The sequence below is a fragment of the Salmo salar genome, chromosome 09 (assembly GCF_965601325.2).
Source record: "Salmo salar chromosome 09, fSalSal1, whole genome shotgun sequence".
Taxonomy (NCBI): Eukaryota; Metazoa; Chordata; class Actinopteri; order Salmoniformes; family Salmonidae; genus Salmo; species Salmo salar.
The window spans coordinates 142259457-142284684 of NC_138299.1; the positions used below are offsets into that span (position 1 = coordinate 142259457).

At 45.8% G+C, this 25228-nt stretch overlaps 1 protein-coding gene across 1 annotated transcript in view; it reads right to left on the reverse strand.

Annotated features, from left to right (window-relative positions):
- The window catches only part of LOC106613099 (seizure protein 6 homolog), a 120430-nt gene that overhangs the window by 14450 nt on the left and 80752 nt on the right, over window positions 1-25228 (reverse strand). The window contains exons 5-9 of the mRNA XM_082956382.1: window positions 6061-6246; window positions 3649-3817; window positions 2460-2626; window positions 390-584; window positions 113-251 (exon numbers count right to left, since the gene is read on the reverse strand). Of these exons, the coding sequence (XP_082812508.1) occupies window positions 113-251; window positions 390-584; window positions 2460-2626; window positions 3649-3817; window positions 6061-6246 (856 nt within the window). The remainder of the gene's footprint in view (window positions 1-112; window positions 252-389; window positions 585-2459; window positions 2627-3648; window positions 3818-6060; window positions 6247-25228) is intronic.

Below are 25228 nucleotides of genomic sequence, written 5' to 3' on the forward strand. Positions count from 1 at the left end.
TTGCTAAAAGGGTTCCCATAGCTAACATCCTTCTTCTGCATCTGTATAACATGTTATATCTTATATTCAGGAGAATCTAGTGTAGAACGTAAGAGCTAGTTAAGATACGTACACTTGGATGTCTAGCATGATCCTCCTGTCTTCCTCCACGTGAATCCCCCAGATGCAGTCCTGGCCACTATCGTAGGCCTCTGGCCAGTTAGGAGACAGGACCACTCCAGCAGAGTCAGTCATCTCTCCACTGCAAACAGCTGTAACACACACACACACACACACACACACACACACACACACACACACACACACACACACACACACTAAGCAAAAATACTCTGTGCAACAATATCATACGGCTCATTTCCTACACAGAACAAAAACACACAGCATACCTCTGCAGGCGGGCTCAGTCTCGTTCCACTGGGGGTTGTTGTGGTCCATGCACTCAATGATGACAGAGCCCTGCTCCAGGGTGTAGCCAGGGTCACAGGTGAACTCTACCACTGTCCCCACTGCCCACGTGCTGTCATTACTGGTGAAGTTACCGTACTTGACGTACGGCTCATAGCAGTGGCCCACTGCAAACGCTATGAAGGAGAGGATATGTGGATCAATCACAGAAGAAAGGCCAGACTGTGTCACTGAGCCCCATGTCTGCCATGCAGTGGGCCATTGACTTTGCCCGTTAGCTTGCCTCCTATCAGGGACGGAGCAGACCCAGAGGTTAATTTTATTGGAGGTCTGTTGCGTCAACCCACTGACTGACATGTAATGGTTCAAATCAGGGTGAGAGGAACACTATTAAATCAGTTACACCCTGTGTCAGATTGATGAGGGGTAATGCTGTTAAAGACAACCCACACAAGGTCCATTAGAATAAGCAGTGCTGCTCTCTCACAGCGTAATCCCATTTTCTACAGTAAATTGAAGCCCTAATCAGATTAAATTGATCTGATTGGATAATGACTCCAGGACCTGTGATGTGGCTCTGACTCCAAGCTCTGAACAGCCCTTGGAAAAGGCACCTATAAGAATGAGTTGCCACACGTAGAGAGGATGACTGGGCATGAGCGTGGAGAAAAATAAAACATTTGAGAGTTTGTAGCTAAACTAATTAGAGCAGAGGACTTTAATTGATTCTTATGTTTGACTTTTTTCCATTCCAATTATTTAGAGGAGGGAAAGATGAGGAGAGGGCCTGAGGCAGTCTTTTGTTTATACTAGTCTGCAGGGCATGATGCGTTTCATAAACAACAGGTTTTAGCTCCACCCATTTTACACTGCTGGAGTGTGTGAGGGAAGTTTGAGTGTCCTTGAGTACGCTTTCCAGAGACGTGAAGACTTGTGTTAGATCCCCATGCCTGGTCTTGTGGCACACAGGGAACCTACGTTCTAACCACTGTTCCTTCTCATTTTGGGGGGCACTGGGCTATTGTGGCTATTTGAGCATAATGTAGGAATACCAACAAAACCAATGGAGCAAATCCCATAACATTTTCACATGGAAATAGCTTTTGATTTCTATGATATATCCTATATGTGGTGTTCAATGCAGGCCTACATTGCATGAGACTTTTAAAAACGGTTTTACATTATGAAGGGCTTGACATTAATTAATGATATGACTTGGTCTGTAACACAATGGGCCAAATAGGTGACTGTAAATTGCATTGTATTGTATGATGCAAGAAACCACTTTACAAAATAAAATATACAATTATTACCATACAGAGAATTAGACAATGTAGGCTACCCCTCTGCCTATTGGTTTATTTGCATATCTCAAAATGTATTTGCATGTCTCAAAATACAACACTGCCCCTTCAATGAATTAAGACATAAGCGTTTTACCTGACTGGCTTTTCAAAAACAGCTTGAAATGTAGCCGACACGTTTTGTGCTCTTGCAGGAATCTCTTAATCAGTAACTCCCCATTGCTGACCTATACTTATCTATAACTGGGCTAATAACTCAATAATTAGCAAAGAATATCTACAAATGTGCACACATGCGACTCTGATCTTAAACTGATCTGAAAAGCGTTTTCACACGTGGTTGACTGAAAGACCCCTCGTGGGCTACCCCCGCCAATAGCATTCTACTCCGTTACGCTCTAACTCTGTCTATAACAAAACCACAGACTCAATCTTGTAAAGTTAGATTTCTTTTGGGGCTGATATAATGTTCATTCGATCACAGAAAAAACTGTGATCTATATATTGCAAACTCAATGAAGTTCAATCTCTTGCGTCTTTGCGCAGCATGGCGTTTCTTCTGCGTGGCAGTCATGGAGGAAGTGCGTGGGCATGCACGCACGCAGTTTAAAGTGGTTGGTTCTAACCCAGTCAGTAACATTGGCGCCATGACCTGGATGGGTCTCTGTGAGATGGAGAAGGTCAAAGGGGGGTCAGGTGTAACCGAGACCTGAAGAGTTGCGTTAGCTCCCATGGGGATGTGTCTACCTTGGTATCTGATGGCGATGCCGGTGGAAGTGCCTGTTCCGTCAGTGGTGAGCTCTATGAAGAGGGATCTGGAGGTGCTCACCAGGCCCTCGTTGGGCAGGTACTCTACCTCATATGAGTCATACATCGGAGGAGAGTCAATGTTCTTCCCATTTTTGATCAGAAGCCTGAAAGAAATTAGAAACCAATCAGTACCTGGTTGGATTTCTAAGACCTCGTAATATGCATTGTGGGCACATTTTCAGAGTTAACTCAGCCACCTGGACAGAAGTCCCTAATGAGATGATGCAACAGGAAGGAAAATTATACAGTATTAAAGCATTGGGCTGGACTGTTCTGCACAAATGGCATCATTCAGTACAGTTGAGCAGTTAGCCTACTGACCTGATTAAAAGTATATTTGTTATTGTCTCCAGACACAGCTGCTACCGCTCATAAAAACAACCTTATCTTAACTCAAATAAGCGTGTCCTTGTCAATTCAATTAATTCACTTGAAGCACCTTCTTGTGAAGTGTTATATTGCCTTACAAACATTCACAACAGCTTATAGATGCCATCATAGAGCATTAAGACTCCAATAAGGAACATGAATAGACAGTCAAAAAACAAAGTAGGAAGGTGATTGAAGTGAAATGTATCCGATTATTTCAGTATTTCTCTCTCTCTCCTTCCCTCTCTCACCATTTTCTCAAAATTGGATTTCCATTCTGACACAGAGACACAGATGTTCCACTGAATCTCTATCTCAGATGATGAGGCGATGCCCTGAAGTGTAGCAGAGGAATGGACTGGTAATATGACATGTGTGACAACAGAACCATGAGCCTGCAGTGAGAATCATGTCCAACTGTCACAGAGACAGCAGTAAGACTCTGTTGGCTGCTTGTTGAATGATTATTAAACTCAAGTGAACACTTAGAACTGGATAGTGTACTGGAGTAGAGCACTAAGGTCAGAACACTATAGCAGACTTGGGTTCAGACAGTATTTTCTTTCTTTTAAAACTATGTACTTTATTGAGTTAGCCTGGTGCAATACAACCAATGGAATAGTCCTCTAAGTGCAAACCCCACTCATCTGGCACCCAAGACACGCTTAATCGAAGGTCAAAATATTTGGAAGAAAATGAACACTATTTGAACCCAGGTCTGACTGAAGTAAAGTAAACCCCCTGACTGACACCACACCTGTCATCGTCCTCTGCCAGGGCCACCTTCTCAAAGTGGACGTGCACTCGCTGTCCCTCTGGGGCCTCCAGCAGCCAATGGCATGTCAGGTTGTTGCTGTAGTTGCTAGGGAAACCGGGTGACACAATGCGTCCAACCGTGGCATTCCGGACAATGCCACCACAAGCAGCTGGGATGCCCATGGAGAATGAAGTAGGAATGGCAGGAGAGAAGGAATATGGGATAGATGGGAGGAGAGGTGGAGAGAAAGAAGATGGGAGGAGGAGAGAAAGAAGATGGGAGGAGGAGAGAAAGGAGATGGGAGGTGGAGAGAAAGAAGATGGGAGGTGGAGAGAAAGAAGATGGGAGGAGGAGTGAAAGAAAATTGGAGGTGGAGAGAAAGAAGATGGGAGGAGGAGAGAAGGAAGATGGGAGGAGGAGAGAAAGAAAATGGGAGGTAGAGAGAAAGAAGATGGGAGGAAGGAGAGAAAGAAGATGGAAGGAGGGGAGAAAGAAGATGGGAGGAGGAGAGAAAGAAGATGGAAGGAGGGGAGAAAGAAGATGGGAGGAAGGAGAGAAAGAAAATGGAAGGAGGGGAGAAAGAAGATGGGAGGAGGAGAGAAAGAAGATGGAAGGAGGGGAGAAAGAAGATGGGAGGAGGAGAGAAAGAAGATGGAAGGAGGGGAGAAAGAAGATGGGAGGAGGAGAGAAAGAAGATGGAAGGAGGGGAGAAAGAAGATGGGAGGAGGAGAGAAAGAAGATGGGAGGAAGGAGAGAAAGAAGATGGGAGGAGGAGAGAAAGAAGATGGGAGGAAGGAGAGAAAGAAGATGGGAGGAGGAGAGAAGGAAGATGGGAGGAGTAGAGAAAGAAGATGGGAGGAGAGGAGTGAAGGAAGATGGGGGAGGAGGAGGAGAGAAGGAGGATGAGGAGAGAAGGAAGATGGGAGGAGAGGAGAGAAGGAGGATGGGAGGAGGAGAGAAGGAGAATGGGAAGAGGAGGAGAGAAGGAGGATAGGATGGAGAGAAGGAGGAAGATGGGATAGATGGGAGGAGAGGAGAGAAGGAGGATGGGATTGGAGGAGAGACGAAGTAGAGATAGAGGTATTTTAGTCTGGGAAAAACATTTGCTTAAATCCCAGTCAAACAGAATGTGTAACGACAGAGAATACCCTGGGAAACAATGATTATAGATAAACCATGAGAACACAATGAGTGGAGGTGGTGAGTAAGAGCAAGCTCTGAGTTTGTGTAAAGGGAATAAAAGAGAGAAGTGGGTCTGGTATTGATATCAGTGTATCACAACAGACGAGGTGAAGGTCAGCTAGGTAGACACGAAGCTTAATTAAAGCCTCAGCCCTAACCTTCCCTGTGGCACTCTGGCCTGCCATCAGTAATCACACCCTGCAAACACCATGCTGTGGGACCACTGTCTGACACACACACACACACACACACACACACACACACACACACACACACACACACACACACACACACACACACACACACACACACACACACACACACACACACACACACACACACACACACACACACACACACACACACACGCAGTTTAAATGGTTTGTTTGGTCACCCAGTATAAGGAGAGAGAATCCTTATACTCTCTCTCCACACATTTTCTAAACTATGCCTTCACGATGCCCAACGCTCGGAGGGAGCCTCCCTGCTGTCCATTCACTGTTAAAACAATGGGGAGACCTACTGTTCCAAACATTTATCTTATCTGACTAGGGCTAAAACATTCACTCACTATTCATGACTGGTGCTCATCTGAGCAGAAAAATTAGATCCTACATCTAAACTGTCTGCTTCTGAACTGTCCTCCACTGGGGATTGAACCCTGTCTGAATCTGTGCTTGTTATGCAAGATGAATATAAGCAGATTCAAGAGGTGAACTTCCTGGAAAAGAAAATATGATGCAGTCTCTGGTTCTCGTGGCTTGTTTTGTTTAGTTCTTTACTTCCTAGGAGAGGTCTGACTGAATAGGATTGTCTGTTTAACATTCACCATCCCAGTACAACATACACTGCAGCTCACACCATTAAAGCCCAAATCAATGATTAATAAACCCCAATTAACTTTTGAGCAACACCAAGCTGAGTAAGTGTGAGATCATTCTAGTGGAATTAATTGCTCCAGCGAGGACAACGTGTTTATGTACTTATACGCCTCACTTGTTGCAAAGGAAAGAACTGTGTTGATGCTCTGGTAGGAATAGTTACAGGACAAATCACAGGGAATGTGAATTCATTTTGAAAGACTGTGATAAGGATTGAGAGGGGAAGAGTGTTTTGTCTATTAATATGTTCAACAACTGTGGAGAAAGTCTGTGTGCATAGCAAGGTGTACTGGTACCGTGGTGGTAAATGGATGTGAGACGTGTGTAGCTAGCTACCCCCAGCCCTCACCATGGCACTGCGGCTCCGTGCCGCTCCAGTAGGGGGTGCTGGCGTTGAGGCAGGTCAGTGTGTTGGTTCCCTGCAGCTGGTACCCAGTCAGACAGTAGAAGTAGGCCTCTCCACCAGAGTGGAGGCTGCTCACAGACACATCCCCACAGGCCGGCCGCTGGGGAAAGGTACAGCTCAACACAAAGGCTGTGGGACGAGAGAGAGGGAGGAGAAGAGAGGGAGGAGAAGAGAGAGAGAGAATGAGAGTTGGACACAAACGGCGACTAACAGCATCCACGCTGACTCAAAATAAAAGTGTAACAACAGAAAAATACTTTCTTGCTCATCATAAAGCCTTTTAGAGGGAGGGGAACCAAACCTAAATAATATAGAGAGAGAAGTGTGAAGATGAACACTGACAGGTCATAGACCCTATCCTACCAGAGTACAGTACAGGTCTATAGGACCTGTGTTATTCCAGAGCATAACCTTAGTGTCTCAGGATGATGGATTGGTCTGGCCATATACCTAATAGAGGCCATAAAACTGGCCTTTTTGTCCTCCTCCCTGCCTCTCCATTTAGGTACATTCATGACACACTACACACATACAGTATGGCTTCCTAATGCGTATCATGCTCAACAGAACGCATTGCTTGGCTGAATACCCACTGAGGGACGTAGATCAATAACAGTACTGTTTTTTACTCAAGCTGTGAACATGTAACAGGGACCTGGAGTACTGTCTGTATATCAAGAATGACCCACAAGGGGATCTTTAACAAACACATGGCAGTGTTTTTCCCCTCATCCCCAGCTATTTTTAACAGATATATGTGTGGTTCTCGCTCCAGGCTGTCTGTCTGTCTGTAATTGTTGCAGCTTCATTGTTATCCTGTTGGAAGGCAGTGCTGCACTCCACCATTGATTCTGTCTCAAGGAGACATTGCCAAGGAGGTGATGACAGTAACAGGGTACCCATAGAGAATATGATAACAGTAACAGGGTACCCATAGAGGATATGATAACAGTAACAGGGTACCCATAGAGGATATGATAACAGTAACAGGGAACCCATAGAGGATATGATAACAGTAACAGGGTACCCATAGAGGATATGATAACAGTAACAGGGTACCCATAGAGGATATGATAACAGTAACAGGGTACCCATAGAGGATATGATAACAGTAACAGGGAACCCATAGAGGATATGATAACAGTAACAGGGAACCCATAGAGGATATGATAACAGTAACAGGGTACCCATAGAGAATATGATAACAGTAACAGGGTACCCATAGAGGATATGATAACAGTAACAGGGTACCCATAGAGGATATGATAACAGTAACAGGGTACCCATAGAGGATATGATAACAGTAACAGGGTACCCATAGAGGATATGATAACAGTAACAGGGTACCCATAGAGAATATGATAACAGTAACAGGGTACCCATAGAGGATATGATAACAGTAACAGGGTACCCATAGAGGATATGATAACAGTAACAGGGTACCCATAGAGGATATGATAACAGTAACAGGGTACCCATAGAGAATATGATAACAGTAACAGGGTACCCATAGAGGATATGATAACAGTAACAGGGTACCCATAGAGGATATGATAACAGTAACAGGGTACCCATAGAGGATATGATAACAGTAACAGGGTACCCATAGAGGATATGATAACAGTAACAGGGTACCCATAGAGGATATGATAACAGTAACAGGGAACCCATAGAGGAAGTGATGCCACATACTGTACAGTTCAGACCATTCAATTCAAGTCACAGTACGCTTCACAGGAGCTCCTCTGAGAGTAAAACTTGGGTCCAGGTCTATCTCCCTGGGCCTTACTGGCTCGGTAAGAACCTGTCTGTCCTGAGGACAGCCTGTTGGACCTAGGCTAAATGATACCACCTCCTCCACTCCGTCCTCCCCCACTTAAAAACCAACAGCGATAAAAGGCCAGAAGGAGAAGGTCGTGCAGAGATAGAGGAGAGGCCTGCTGCTGACGGCTGTCTAATCTTTCTAGTGCATGCAATATGAAAGCTAAAAGCGCTTCTCTGAGTCAATGAGCCAATGAGCAGGGCCCAGACACTCCCCTCGGCTATCCATTTTATTTATGGTTTATTGTGTATCAGCACAGCAGGGCCTGGCTCAGGGGCGAAGGCATGGGGGTGTTGTTATAGCATCATCACCCTGCTGTTTCTGTTTCAATTAGACTAATACAGAGGGGGCACTGGAGGCTGGCCTAACGTGAAGCTGCTCCCAACCAGGTACTAAATCACACTAGCAGCCAGCCTCCTCCTCACCACTGTCTCCACAGCTTTCTCCTCCCACTGTGTTATAGAGGCCATAAAATGAGATGGGTTCACTACGGCTGGTAACGATGCCGTTGGAACAACTGGCGTGGGAGATTAGCTGGCGGCTAAGTAGCACTAGCAGATTCAATGGCCATCTTTATTTTCTGAGTAGCCCTCAACACCCCGGAGAGATATGACAGGGTACACACTGGGCCATAGAGCTCAGTCACACGCTCAGTCCACATTCAGGCCACCACACAGGGACAGCGGAACCAAATATAGCCTACAAAATATCACCACGTTTTTACCAAAATTGTGACTTTACAGTGTTGTCTGTAAAACTTTGTCACTACCAGAGCTTCGGACTATAAGGTTCTATCTACAAAAAGTTGATTCTGAGATAATTGGCTTTAAAGTTATGAACCCTCATTGGTTTGAATGGTGTCAACAATTGTTATTTTGTGTTATTTTGAACTTAACAACATGAACTGGGATATTTAGAGTACTATATAGGTAGAGAACATTGAACAGAACAAGGCTATGTCAATAACTACATTTAGACAGAAACGCAGATATAACTTTATTGTCCCAAGCTATCCACTAGGTAAAGACATTACCAACCTTTTCACAACCTATTTATAATGAAATGTTAACAGGATTTTCAGGCTAGTTTTTCCTCCTCATGTACCTGCTCTGCCAGAACTTAAACATGTTCACAATTTATACATTCACAACCCTACCAAACCAAACGTTGAAGACGATGCTAAGCACCCAGTCTCATTACTAATTCCAGACGTGCTGTCGTTTTAGGACAGAAGAAGAAATGCAGAACGGGTGGCAGTTTGCCGTCACAGCGGTCACCTCAGTCCCCTCAGCCATTTGACTCTTCTCTGCCTGCAATCAGAGAGAGGCCTGTCCTCATAACGCAGCAGCGCTAGCTCGCTAACAGAGACGAATGGGCTATTAAGACTCCTGTATTTTACATGACCTAATGGAAGATGCATCCTCCTCCACACCATCCACGGGCATTAATTATGAAACACAGAGGGGATTCATTTTCAGCCAGGCTCATCAGGCCTTATTGAGAATAACCGTGTGTGACAGGCTCACTGAGGAGAGAGGACAGGGGCATATGGGAAATCTGTTTCAGTGTTTAGATTGGATTAAACGCTGCCTCACATTAACCTCCACGGAACAGCGAGAGCAAAGGAAGGGTAAAATTACCTTACAGACCTGTGACTGTGAGTCTGAAGGCCCCTAAGGGATATGAAAGATGTGGTGGTGTGGAAGGGGTGTCCTTCTGCCCGTCATAGAAAGGAGAAAACACATGCGAGAATGACATTGAATCTACCTGGCAACTAGCATGCATCTCTCTGCCATATTCCCATGTTGGGAAATAGGGTACCATATTTATGCTGTACACTTAAAATAATGGTAAAAAGAGTGGACAGAAAGTTTTAGGCAGGAACAGAAATCATTTTTTTCTGATTGCATAGCTTCAAACTCTTACATTGTACCCTGGTCTTACAGAGACTTCATAGACACACACGTCTATCTCGTTCCCATGGAAATACTACAGTAGCAACACACCTCTCAATCCCACTCAAACCTCAGGTGCCAAAAGTACAAAGGCAATAAAAAGCTCATGCTTCATTAAATTTACAGCATGCTTTCATGCTCTCTCGGTAATGGGCGTATGGTGTAATAATGTGAATCCATGAAATGTCTCACTACAGCAGAGCACCATGGAGCACCATGGAGTTGCTATAGGAGCTAACTGCCAGCAAATATAATAACTTCATTAAAAACTTCATTAAAAATAGACTATCGGTTGCCGTTGCAGTTAAAAACCCACGATCCTCAGTTTTTATATGTCTTTGCTAATGCTAATGAGATTGTGATGTGGGGTCTATAAAGAAAAGGACCGAAGAGAGAGAGGGGGCTGAAATACAGCAGAACTTCAGAGGTTCACATCGAATGACTGAAAGACAGATTGACTGGACACACAGATGGCGTGGGTCTGTGAAATGTTGGGGTTTGATTGATGTCTCTTCCACATTCACTGGGCATCGAGCAGAGTTCAAGTCTCACACAGAAAAAGTCACCAAATGAACCCTATATTTTGTTTATTTTATGATTAGCTGGATGCTTAGCCGTAGGTTTGTGTTATTCTGAGGTGGCCTGGATGGATCACTATCACCAATAGACTTAAAACTTCCCATCATCACAGACTGACCTGCGGGGACAGAATCATTAGGATGCAAACACATGAAAGGCAGTAGAGGAGAATCGGTCATGCTACCTCTCTTAGTGGGATGATTATTGCTAGACATAATAATGCGTGGCGGACATGTTAATGTCTTCACTTCTGTTCTGCTTTGGAAATATGTAGACCAGAATCAGGATGCACAGATGGCCTGTTAATCAACCCTGACAAGGAACTGCAATGACAAACATTCTCATGAACCTTCCTCTGTGACTCCTCTGCTTATTGTTGTTATATTTCATAGGTGCCTTACACATTAGAGCATTAGAGTCAGCAGTTTGGCGGTACTTTGGAATTTGGTGTATTTTATTACCTTTACCTTACAAAACGAAATGACTAATCCTAACGGTAGTTAATTCATAATTACACTGCTGTGTTCATTGACAAGGCCCGTTTATTGTCGTTAAGCAGGGCTTGGTTCTTATCAGTCCATGCCTTGTTTATGCTTGACCGGCTCTTTTGAATACGTAATTCTGTTTGCTGCCGTTAAATTTCATGCTATTTCCCTTCTTATTAAGCATTAATATGGTGGTAATTGAATTTAGTAAGAATCTATTCTGTTCTACTATTAAGTTAACGTGAAATCCTCTGGCTGTAATTACTTCTCAACGATAGTTTAATAATAAGGAGATGGATCACTATTAACTGGGCGAGGATAAAGTGAATTTTAAAAATATCATTATATCAGTGTAAGTTTGAAATCAATTTGCCACCATTTTAATGGTTTTCATTAAAAAAGGATTAAGTTAAACATGGGGTTCTCGCTACAAGGGAATGATAAGCAACCAGACTTGTAGGTTACCAAACAGTGAAAGATAAGAGAGAGAGAGAGAGAGAGAGAGAGAGAGAGAGAGAGAGAGAAAGAGAGAGAGCGAGAGAGAGAGAGAGAGAGAGAGAGAGAGAGAGAGAGAGAGAGAGAGAGAGAGAGAGAGAGAGAGAGAGAGAGGACTAGACAAGAGAACAAAGATTGTTGTTGAGGGTCAGTGGGTCCTAATCTTGCGTCGTCCAGTGGCAGCATTTCTGACGTGTCTGTCTGACAGGGTGTCGGGGGACGCTTGTCTAACGTACTGCACGCCTGGTGGCTGTGATGTGAAGTGTGTCTGAAGACGGCCACAAGGGACCAAGGCCATGTTTGAAAGAGTTTGACAGAGATACACTCGACTTCAATCCCACTGCTCCCTCTGCCACCACACAAATCAGCCACACTACTGAGTCTGCTACTAATTCATGTCAATCTAAAATGCTCTCCTTTTCATTCAGTACTTTACCCACTTAAGCATCCGTGTGTGGAAAATATGCGCAATTCAATGACAGCCATTTGTGTATTGAATGCAGATATACAGTTGAAGTTGGAAGTTTACATACACCTTAGCCAAATACACTGCTCCAAAAAATAAAAGGAACACTAAAATAACACATCCTAGATCTGAATGAATGAAATAATCTTATTAAATACTTTTATCTTTACATAGTTGAATGTGCTGACAACAAAATCACACAAAAAGAATCAATGGAAATCCAATTTATCAACCCATGGAGGTCTGGATTTGGAGTCACACTCAAAATTAAAGTGGAAAACCACACTACAGGCTGATCCAACTTTGATGTAATGTCCTTAAAACAAGTCAAAATGAGGCTCAGTAGTTTGTGTGGCCTCCACGTGCCTGTATGACCTCCCTACAACGCCTGGGCATGCTCCTGATGAGGTGGCGGATGGTCTCCTGAGGGATCTCCTCCCAGACCTGGACTAAAGCATCCGCCAACTGCTGGACAGTCTGTGGTGCAACGTGGCGTTGGTGGATGGAGCGAGACATGATGTCCCAGATGTGCTCAATTGGATTCAGGTCTGGGGAACGGGCGGGCCAGTCCATAGCATCAATGCCTTCCTCTTGCAGGAACTGCTGACACACTCCAGCCACATGAGGTCTAGCATTGTTTTGCATTAGGAGGAACCCAGGGCCAACCGCACCAGCATATGGTCTCACAAGGGGTCTGAGGATCTCATCTCGGTACCTAATGGCAGTCAGGCTACCTCTGGCGAGCACATGGAGGGCTGTGCGGCCCCCCAAAGAAATGCCACCCCACACCATCACTGACCCACCGACAAACCGGTCATGCTGGAGGATGTTGCAGGCAGCAGAACGTTCTCCACGGCGTCTCCAGACTCTGTCACGTCTGTCACGTGCTCAGTGTGAACCTGCTTTCATCTGTGAAGAGCACAGGGCGCCAGTGGCGAATTTGCCAATCTTGGTGTTCTCTGGCAAATGCCAAACGTCCTGCACGGTGTTGGGCTGTAAGCACAACCCCCACCTGTGGACGTCGGGCCCTCATACCACCCTCATGTAGTCTGTTTCTGACCGTTTGAGCAGACACATGCACATTTGTGGCCTGCTGGAGGTCATTTTGCAGGGCTCTGGCAGTGCTCCTCCTTGCACAAAGGCGGAGGTAGCGGTCCTGCTGCTGGGTTGTTGCCCTCCTACGGCCTCCTCCACGTCTCCTGATGTACTGGACTGTCTCCTGGTAGCGCCTCCATGCTCTGAACACTATGCTGACAGACACAGCAAACCTTCTTGCCACAGCTCGCATTGATGTGCCATCCTGGATAAGCTGCACTACCTGAGCCACTTGTGTGGGTTGTAGACTCCGTCTCATGTTACCACTAGAGTGAAGCACCGCCAGCATTCAAAAGTGACCAAAACATCAGCCAGGAAGCATAGGAACTGAGAAGTGGTCTGTGGTCACCACCTGCAGAACCACTCCTTTATTGGGGTGTCTTGCTAATTGCCTATAATTTCCACCTGTTGTCTATTCCATTTGCACAACAGCATGTGAAATGTATTGTCAATCAGTGTTGCTTCCTAACTGGACAGTTTGATTTCACAGAAGTTTGATTGACATTGTGTTGTTTAAGTGTTCCCTTTATTTTTTTGAGTAGTATATATTTACACTCAAAATTTAAATTCCCTGTCTTAGAACAGTTAGGATCACCTCTTTATTTTAAGAAGGTAAAATGTCAGAATAATAGTAGAGAGAATAATTTATTTTCATCACATTCCCAGTGGGTCAGAAGTTTACATACACTCAATTAGTATTCGGTAGCATTGCCTTTAAATTGTTTAACTTGGGTCAAACATTTCCGGTAGCCTTCCACAAGCTTCCCACAATATGTTGGGCCCATTCCTCCTGACAAAGTTGGTGTAACTGAGTCAGGTTTGTAGGCCTCCTTCTTCGCACACGCTTTTTCAGTTCTGCCCACAAATGTTCTAAAGGATTGAGGTCAGGGCTTTGTGATGGCCACTCCAATACCTTGACTTCGTTGTCCTTATGCCATTTTGCCACAACTTTGGAAGTATACTTGGGGTCAATGTCCATTTGGAAGATCAATTTGCGACCAAGCTTTAACTTCCTGACTGATGTCTTGAGATGTTGCTTCAATATATCCACATAACTTTCCTCCCTCCTGATGCCATCTATTTTGTGAAGTGCACCAGTCCCTCCTGCAGCAAAGCACCCCCACAACATGATGCTGTGCTTCACGGTTGGGATGGTGTTCTTCGGCTTGCAAGCCTCCCCCTTTTTCCTCCAAACATAATGATGGTGATTATGGCCAAACAGTTCTACTTTTGTTTCATCACACCAGAGGACATTTCTCCAAAAAGTACGATCTTTGTCCCCATGCGCAGTTGCAAACCGTAGTCTGGCCTTTTTATGGCGGTTTTGGAGCAGTGGCTTCTTACTTGCTGAGCGGCCTTTCAGGTTATGTCGATATAGGACTCGTTTTACTGTGAATACAGATACTTTTGTACCTATTTCCTCCAGCACCTTCACAGCACCTTTGCTGCTCTTCTGGGATTGATTTGCACTTCTCGCACCAAAGTACGTTCATCTCTAGGAGACAGAACGCGTCTCCTCCTGAGCGGTATGACAGCTGCGTTATACTTGCGTACTATTGTTTGTACAGATGAACGTGGTACCTTCAGGCATTTGGAAATTGCTCCCAAGGATGAACCAGACTTGTGGAGGTCTTCAATTTTTTTCTGAGGTCTTGGCTGATTTTTCTTTTGATTTTCCCATGATGTCAAGCAAAGAGGCACCGAGTTTGAAGGTAGGCCTTGAAATACATCCACTAGTACACCTCCGATTGACTCGAATGATGTCAATTAGCCTATCAGAAGCATTTAAAGCCATGACATAATTTTCTGGAATTTCCCAATCTGTTTAAAGGCACAGTCAACTTAGTGTATGTAAACTTCTGACCCACTGGAATAGTGATACGTGAATTATAAGTGTAATAATCTGTCTGTAAACAATTGTTGGAAAAATGACTTGTGTCATACACAAAGTAGATGTCCTAACCAACTTGCCAAAACTATAGTTTGTTAACAAGAAATTGGAGTGGTTGAAAAATGAGTTTTAATGACTCCAACCTATGTGTATGTGTCACGTCCTGACCAGTATAAGGGTTATTTGTTATTGTAGTTTGGTCAGGACGTGGCAGAGGGTATTTGTTTTATGTGGTTCGGGGTGGTGGTTTTGTAGAAGGGTATTTGATTTATGTATTCCGGGGTTTTTGAGCACTGTTCTATGTTAATGTATTTCTATGTTTAGTCTAGTTAGTTGTATTTCTATGTTTAGGTTAATGGGGGTTTGGACTCTCAATTGGAGGCAGGTGCTTTCTCATTGCCTCTGATTGAGAGTCCTATATATGGGTATGTGTTTGGTTTAGTGTTTGTGGGAGATTGTTTCTTGTTTTGCCTGTGTGAGCCTTACAAGACTGTTTTGTTGTTCGTGAGTTCTTCGGTGTTTGTTATTTTGGTGTTCACTTTATTTTAAAATAAATCAAGATGAGCATCCACATTCCTGCTGCGTTTTGGTCCTCCATTCCAGACGACAACCGTGACAGAATCTCCCACCAAATATGGACCAAGCAGCAGAGTAAGGAGCAAAGGTATTTCGAGATGGACTGGCGGGAGAAATGGACCTGGGAGGAAATTCTGGACGGGGCTGGACCTTGGCACCAGGCTGGGAAGTACCGTCGCCCACGGGAGGAAATCGAGGCAGCCGAGCCGGAGGTACGAGGCCTTGTACGCGCTGAGGGAGAAGCACGAGAGGCACCCCCAATATTTTTTTTGGGGGGGGGCACACGGGTAGTTTGGCTGGGCCAAGGATGAGCCATAAGCCAGCTACCCGTGTTTATATGGAGGACCGTATGGAGTGGAGGGCGCCGTGTTTTGCTGAAGTGCGCACAATCTCGCCCATACGCACGCACAGTCCAGTGCGAGTTATTCCAGCCCCTCGCAGATGCCGTGCTAGAATGGGCATCCAGCCTGGTAGGAGGATGCCTGCGCAGCGCGTCTGGTCACCGGTGCGCCTCCTAGGACCAGGCTACCCTACTCCCGCTCTACGCACGGCAACCATCAGGCCCCTGCACAGCCCAGTTCGCCCTGTACTAGCACCCCGCTCGTACAGGGCTGCTAGTTCCATCCAGCCAGGACGCGTTGTGCAGGAGGTGCGTTCAAGACCGCCTGTGCGCCTTCATGGCCCAGTTTTTCCAGTTCTTGCCTCTCGTGCTGACCTGGAAGTTCGAACCCCTAGTCTGGCACGTCCAGTACCAGCACCACGCATCAAGCTTCCAGTGAGTCAACCCAGTCCGACTCGGCCTGTTCCCGCTCCCCGCACTAGCCCTGAGGTGCGTGTCCCCAGTCTGGCACGTCCAGTACCAGCACCACGCACCAGGCTTCCAGTGTGTCAACCCAGTCCGACTCGGCCTGTTCCCGCTCCCCGCACTAGCCCTGAGGTGCGTGTCCCCAGACTGGCACATCCAGTACCACGCATCAGGCTTCCAGTGCGTCAGCTCAGCCTCGAGAGTCCGGCAACAGTGTGCGGTCCAGAGTATCCGGCAACAGGGTGCGGTCCAGAGTATCCGGCAACAGGGTGCGGTCCAGAGTATCCGGCAACAGGGTGCGGTCCAGAGTATCCGGCAACAGGGTGCGGTCCAGAGTATCCGGCACCAGGGTGCGGTCCAGAGTATCCGGCACCAGTGTGCGGTCCAGAGTATCCGGCACCAGTGTGCGGTCCAGAGTATCCGGCACCAGTGTGCGGTCCAGAGTATCCGGCAACAGTGTCTAGTCCGGAACCGAGGGAGACTGCCTGCGACCCGGAACCGAGGGAGTCTGCCTGCGACCCGGAACCGAGGGAGTCTGCCTGCGACCCGGAACCGAGGAGGTCTGCCTGCGACCCGGAACCGAGGGGGTCTGCCTGCGACCCGGAACCGAGGAGTTCTGCCTGCGACCCGGAACCGAGGGGGTCGGCCTGCGACCCGGAACCGAAGGGGTCTGCCTGTGACCCAGAACCAAGGGAGTCTATCAGCATCCCAGAACTGAGTAAGTCTATCGACGATCCAGAACTAAATATAAGTAACTGTGTTTCAAATGAGTCTGTCTACAGTATGGAACAGACGAGGTCTGCCTACGATCCGGAACGAGGGGAGTCTGCCTACGGCCCGAAACTGATCAAGTCTGTCTGCATTCTGGAGGACAGTAGGCCGGAGCCTGAACCACCACCGGTATAGGTGGGTTGGGGAGGGGGGGTGTAGCACAAGTGCCGTCGGTGACGGCAGCCACCCTCCCTTCCCTCCCTTTAGTTTAGGGGGATTTTTTGTTGTTGTTGTTTTGTTTTTTTTGTTTATTTATGAGGTGCATCCGGGGTCTGCACCTTTAGGGGGGGGGGGGGGGGGGGGGGTACTGTCACGTCCTGACCAGTATAAGGGTTATTTGTTATTGTAGTTTGGTCAGGACGTGGCAGAGGGTATTTGTTTTATGTGGTTCGGGGTGGTGGTTTTGTAGAAGGGTATTTGATTTATGTATTCCGGGGTTTTTGAGCACTGTTCTATGTTAATGTATTTCTATGTTTAGTCTAGTTAGTTGTATTTCTATGTTTAGGCTAATGGGGGTTTGGACTCTCAATTGGAGGCAGGTGCTTTCTCGTTGCCTCTGATTGAGAGTCCTATATATGGGTATGTGTTTGGTTTAGTGTTTGTGGGAGATTGTTTCTTGTTTTGCCTGTGTGAGCCTTACAAGACTGTTTTGTTGTTCGTGAGTTCTTCGGTGTTTGTTATTTTGGTGTTCACTTTATTTTAAAATAAATCAAGATGAGCATCCACATTCCTGCTGCGTTTTGGTCCTCCATTCCAGATGACAACCGTGACAGTATGTAATCTTCTGACTTCAACTGTAGGTGAAAAGACTCCAATTCCATCTCAAAAACAGATTTTCCTGCCTGATTACCTGGTTCTGTAAATGCAGGTTTTACAAATCCTGCAAATTCCAAAAAGGCCTTTGTCTTATGGAAAACGGTCTGTTATTAACCTCAAATGATCTTCTAGAGCAGTGGTTCTCAACTGGTTTTGTCTCGGGACCCAAATTGTCTATAGAAGATTGCTGTGACCTTCTTGTCAATTGTTGGAAGCTTCATGGTTTGTTCTGAATTACAGTGAATTGTTTTGACATTTATCTGTCAGTAGAGATAGTGGGTTCAAGCCAATGACACTATTTATGAAAACCAGTGTCATCTAGTCTTACATGACCTTAGAGGGTGTGCCAAAACTATAACCCCTGTATTGCTGAAATTGGGCAGGAATTTCTAAGCTGAGTTAAGTCACTATTGATCGTTTCGGCAACCACTCCGCCCTTCTCCATATTTCATCAGTGGATTAATTGAGATGTATTTGTTGACAGGAGAGGCAGTAGAGACCTAATGACTGGCAGGCAGGCTAACAGCAGCATTTGGCAGGAGACTGAGGAACACTGGGGAATGTGGTGTAGGGGAGAGTGAAGGGTGAAACAAATATTGTTTTCCACATTAAATCACAAGAACTATACAGATAATACTGTTATGATCTGTGTGGGCTACAGTCTCATGAATGTTCAATCATAAAATGAGAAGTGTGTTATTTGTATTCTAATCCCATCTACTGTATATGTAATATGTGTGTGGATGGGTCTACTGTATATGTAATGTGTGTGTGGATGGGTCTACTGTATATGTAATATGTGTGTGGATGGGTCTACTGTATATGTAATATGTGTGTGGATGGGTCTTGGGTTGGCCCTGATCTGGCCTAGTCTTTGCACCATCAGACGGACTGTCTCAGTGGGAAAGCGATGGAGGGGCTGATAAACAATTGTGTGAGAGACCGACAGCGGCGTGGAGCTGGAGTTGTACCCCAGGGGACAGAGAGCGCCGTGGAACTGGAGTTGTACCCCAAGGGACAGAGAGCGCCGTGGAACTGGAGTTGTACCCCAGGGGACAGAGAGCGCCGTGGAACTGGACTTGTACCCCAGGGGACAGAGAGCGCCGTGGAACTGGAGTTGTATCCCAGGGGACATAGAGCGGCGTGGAGCTGAAGTTGTAACCCAGGGGACAAAGAGCGGCATGGAGCTGGAGTTGTATCCCAGGGGGCAGGAAGCCCTTGGAGCTGGAGTTGTACCCCAGGGGGCAGGAAGCCCTTGGAGCTGGCGTTGTAACCCAGGGGACAGAGCACGGTGTGGAACTGGAGTGGTACCCCAGGGGGCAGGAAGTCTTTGGAGCTGGAGTTGTACCCCAGGGGGCAGGAAGTCCTTGGAGCTGGAGTTGTACCCCAGGGGGCAGGAAGCCCTTGGAGCTGGAGTGGTACCCCAGGGGGCAGGAAGCCCTTGGAGCTGGAGTGGTACCCCAGGGGGCAGGAAGCCCTTGGAGCTGGAGTGGTACCCCAGGGGGCAGGAAGCCCTTGGAGCTGGAGTGGTACCCCAGGGGGCAGGAAGCCTGTGGAGCTGGAGTGGTACCCCAGGGGGCAGGAAGCCTGTGGAGCTGGAGTGGTACCCCAGGGGGCAGGAAGCCTGTGGAGCTCTGGGTCGAGGGGACGACACAGACAGATGTGACTGTCAGTAGTGAGACGTCACCAGAGGTGAGGGGAGCCTGGGAAGGGACATGTTTCTGCCGACTGCCCTCTACTTTAACTTGTGTATGTGTATACACGCATGGCACTCACACATACACTCTCTCTCTCTCTCTCTCTCTCTCTCTCTCTCTCTCACTCTCACTCTTCTCCTTCTTCATCTCTCTCTCCCTCTCTAACTCTCTTAAGTGTCTAACTTCTAAATACCAGGCAAGTAACTTGATGTTAATGATGATGATGCCCCAATACTCTCAGATAGTGGTTATGAAGAAAAGGAGACAAAGAAAGGAAACAAGTGTTGGGTAGGTTTCGTGCTGAGTTTCACACTTTCTCCCAAGTCTTTGAAAGGCTGTTACTAAACAGCTGCCAAGCGGAGGTGTCGGAACAAGGTCTTGATCACCAACTTTTATCCCAAATCTGTGTGGAGAGTGTTTTCCTCCACTTAATTCTTGTTTTCCTCTTGTTTCATTGATCTTAGTCCCAGAGCAGCTGGTAAATAAAGACTCTCTCCACTGATAGATGATGGTGATATTACCATATTATTACCTGCTGCTTAAAATCTATCCACAGGTAATTACTGCTCTTATGACTGTTGTCCAAATGGGAGATGGTAGCTGAAGCTTTGATAAACATTAGTGTGTTTCCATGCCAATAGAGCTACAGTACACTGTGCCAGTAATGGATGCTCAGAACTGGCCTTCTACACTAGATGACTAACATACAGCTCTAATGATGTATGATGAAGTAAAGCAAACTACATGAAGAGAGAGAGAGAGACAGAGAGAAGTATTTAAGGTTGTAACGGCAGTCGTAGAGAGGGGACCAAAGCGCAGCGTGTTGATTGCTCATGATGAATATTTATTATAACTCAAAACACTAAAGGAAAAATAACAAAGAGAAAATCGAAAGCGCACAGTTCTGTCAGGTACATAAACTAAACAGAAGACAACTACCCACCAACACAGGTGGGAAAAAAAAAACTACTTAAGTATGATCTCCAATTAGAGACAACGAGGACCAGCTGCCTCTAATTGGAGATCATCCCAAAAAACAACAACATAGAAATAGAAAAACTAGAACCTAAACATAGATATACAAAACATAGAAAAACACAAAACACCCCCTGTCATGCCCTGACCTACTCTACCATAGAAAATAACATCTTACTATGGTCAGGACGTGACAAAGGTACTCAAAATGGTGATAGAAAATAGATAAGACAAGACAGGAGAGCAAGCATTACACTTATCCTAGGCTAGTTGATTTAAATCAAAAATACCAATACAGAACTCATTTACATATGTGTGCTTCATAAATACTGAACAAATGTTCATAGCACCCGCAATGATCAACACAACTCGCTCTTTAGTTCCCTGGGTTTACTACCTTTTTATTTGGGCATTTTTATTGTTTAGAAATGTGGTGGGTACTCTCTTCGTTCACGGGACTTTATCCTGCTATCTGTTCCAAATGTCCGAACTGAATTTGGTAAAAGGGCTTTTATGTACTCTGCGCCATCGTCTTGGAACGCCTTACAAAATACTTTTAAACTGGAAGAACTTGTCCCGATTGGTATTTTTAAATCACTGATGAATGATCTTGAGACTGATTCCCTGACATGTCAATGTTTTTAATTTGCTGTTTTTGATTTTGTTATATTCTTTGTTAATTCTATGGTTTTTACTAGATTAATTGTAGTTTTTCATGTTGTTTGTCTGTAATTTTTGTAATGACTTGGCGCTGCCTATCTTGGCCAGGACGCTCTTGAAAAAGAGATTTTAAATCTCAATGAGCCCTTCCTGGTTAAATAAAGGTTAAATAAATAAATAAATAAAAAATTCACTGTTTGATCAATCTTCCTCCAGGAATGATCTAGTAAGACAGTATTGAATTCATCACCGGTTACCTCAGCCAGAGGAGATTTATTTTTTGAAATTTTATTTCACCTTTATTTAACCAGGTAGGCTAGTTGAGAACAAGTTCTCATTTGCAACTGCGACCTGGCCAAGATAAAGCATAGCAATTCGACACATACAACAACACAGAGTTACACATGGAATAAACAAAACATACAGTCAATAATACAGTAGAACAAAAGAAAACAAAAAGTCTATATACAGTGAGTGCAAATGATGTAAGATAAGGGAGTTAAGGCAATAAATAAGCCATGGTGGCGAAGTAATTACAATATAGCAATTAAACACCGGAATGGTAGATGTGCAGAAGATGAATGTGCAAGTAGAGATACTGGGGTGCAAAGGAGCAAGATAAATAAATAAATACAGTATGGGGATGAGGTAGGTAGATAGATGGGCTGTTTACAGATGGGCTATGTACAGGTGCAGTGATCTGTGAGCTGCTCTGACAGCTGGTGCTTAAAGCTAGTGAGGGAGATATGAGTCTCCAGCTTCAGAGATTTTTGCAGTTCGTTCCAGTCATTGGCAACAGAGAACTGGAAGGAAAGACGACCAAAGGAGGCTTTGGCATTGGGGGTGACCAGTGAGATATACCTGCTGGAGCGTGTGCTACGAGTGGGTGCTGTTATGGTGACCAGTGAGCTAAGATAAGGCGGGGCTTTACCTAGCAGAGACTTGTAGATAACCTGTAGCCAGTGGGTTTGGCGACGAGTATGAAGCGAGGGCCAAGCAACGAGAGCGTATAGGTCGCAGTGGTGGGTAGTATATGGGGATTTGGTGACAAAACGGATGGCACTGTGATAGACTGCATCCAGTTTGTTGAGTAGAGTGTTGGAGGCTATTTTATAGATGACATCACCGAAGTCAAGGATCGGTAGGATGGTCAGTTTTACGAGGGTATGTTTGGCAGCATGAGTGAAGGATGCTTTGTTGCAATATAGGAAGCCGATTGTAGATTACATTTTGGATTGGAGATGCTTAATGTGAGTCTGGAAGGAGAGTTTACAGTCTAACCAGATACCCAGGTATTTGTAGTTGTCCACGTATTCTAAGTCAGAGCCATCCAGAGTAGTGATGCTGGACGGGCGAGCAGGTGTGGGCAGTGATCAATTGAATAGCATGCATTTAGTTTTACTTGCGTTTAAGAGCAGTTGGAGGCCACGGAAGGAGAGGTGTATGGCATTGAAGCTCGTCTGGAGGTTTGTTAACAGTGTCTAAAGAGGGGCCAGAAGTATACAGAATGGTGTCGTCTGCGTAGAAGTGGATCAGAGAATTACCAGCAGCAAGAGCGACATCATTGATGTATACAGAGAAGAGAGTCGGCCCGAGAATTGAACCCTGTGGCACCCCATAGAGACTGCCAGAGGTCCGGACAACAGGCCCTCCAATTTGACACACTGAACTCTGTCAGAGAAGTAGTTGGTAAACCAGGCGAGGCAATCATTTGAGAAACCAAGGCTGTCGAGTCTGCCAATAAGAATGTGGTGATTGACAGAGTCGAAAGCCTTGGCCAGGTCGATGAATACGGCTGCACAGTAATGTCTCTTATCGATGGCGGTTATGATGTCGTTTAGGACCTTGAGCGGGGCTGAGGTGATGATGATGCATGATTTAATCACAGACACTAGCCTGGTTTCCATCTTTAAAACAAATCAGTCTCCTGCTCACTGGTTGTCTGATCACATTCTCCACACCTCATTACGGGACAAGGTGCTTTGCAGAGCAAAGAGATTGTAATATCAGAGCAATCATCTCAATACACGTAAAACTGTCAAGGTGTATAAATGAACATGTTACCACTCTCCCTCTCCTGCTTATGTCACCTAGCAGATAATCAGACTTTATCTTACTTTGAGATGAAATGTTATTAACATAGACGTTGGTGTTTAAGTGTTAAATATCAAATTACATATCTTTCTGAACAAATCAAGAGCCTCCTTGGATTAGAAATGTATGGAAGCTAACAGGGAACATTGTAGTATGCTCTTAAAAGCCTGACAATGTCCTCAAAGTGACTCCAAAGCAATTAGAAGAGCAATGTTTTGCCTTCAGAGCTTGTATAGGCAGCCTATACCAAAAGAAAAAAACTGCAAAGGCCAAAGTAAGTGGAAAACCATGAATATTGGTATTTGAGCAAACAATTCCCCTAACCAAGCACTGTCTTAGTGTAGGATAACTCTCATTCTGCCAGAGGCATGCAGAAAGATGGCTGACTACTTGATTTATGTATCCATAACTTAAATTTGATGTATTCTAATGGGAAGTCAATTTGTTTCCAGGCAGTGTTTCATTGAGATTTAATGCACTTGTGATTAAGGTGACCCCATTATATGCTAATTACTCAGCATGCCCCGAGAACCAATTTTTTTATTATTAACATTGAGCGAGGAAGGGAGGGAGTGAGAGAGAGGAAGAGAGCGAGAGGGAGATAAAGAGACAGAGAAAAAGAAGAAGAGATTCCCTCTATGAACATACCAGATGTCATCAAATTACTCTCCCTAAGTTATTTTATTTCTGTCTGCTACAGAACGCACCATACTGTACGTCACAGACAGGGGAAAATAGTTATAGGCCACCCTCATATAGCCAGCCTAGATCAGCACGACGCGCTGCTCAGAGAATATCAAACAGGTCGAGCAGAGGAGGGGGTGGGGGGATGGGGGTGGGGGTAGGGGGATGGTGGTGGGGGGACCACTGTGTCAGGTAATTGGAAGTTTTGTAAAGAAGCAGAAAGTTATTATCGGTGGCGCTGCGCCGTGCCCTGCCGTATGATTGCCATGCTATTTAATAGAGCAGCTGAAGCCTGCCACAGAAAGCCATGAAGGTCCCCCTCACTGGGTGGTGAATACCACCCACACAACTCGCTAAGAAGAGAGAGAGAGGAAAAGAGAGAAGGAGAGAGAGAGGAGGGGGGCATAGCATGATTCAGAGAGAGATGGATGAGCAGGAAATGCAATTCTTATTCAACCGGTAATCTAGGCATTGTTCGGAATGGCACTACCCCATTTACAAACCTGCCACAGTTCATTAACTCACAAAAACAAAAGAATCTGAAAAAAATATTTGTAAAGTTGCTTTTCTATTTTACCACAATGTGTAAGCAACAGGGCTCATAACTGCATGCAGTCTCCTTCTGACATGTCTGGTAAATGACAATTAGAAGAGCAGCGTCACAGCAATTTCCCCACCCGATTATACTGCCAATTGACAGCGGTGTTATTTTGTGGCTAACATGAGCACATTATGTTGACAAGGGATAACAGGAGGGTGAGCCCCAGTGTACAGGAGGGTGAGCCCCAGTGTACAGGAGGGTGAGCCCCAGTGTACAGGAGGGTGAGCCCCAGTGTACAGGAGGGCGAGCCCCAGTGTACAGGAGGGTGAGCCCCAGTGTACAGGAGGGCGAGCCCCAGTGTACAGGAGGGTGAGCCCCAGTGTACAGGAGGGCGAGCCCCAGTGTACAGGAGGGCGAGCCCCAGTGTACAGGAGGGCGAGCCCCAGTGTACAGGAGGGCGAGCCCCAGTGTACAGGAGGGCGAGCCCCAGTGTACAGGAGGGCGAGCCCCAGTGTACAGGAGGGCGAGCCCCAGTGTACAGGAGGGTGAGCCCCAGTGTACAGGAGGGTGAGCCCCAGTGTACAGGAGGGTGAGCCCCAGTGTACAGGAGGGCGAGCCCCAGTGTACAGGAGGGTGAGCCCCAGTGTACAGGAGGGCGAGCCCCAGTGTACAGGAGGGTGAGCCCCAGTGTACAGGAGGGCGAG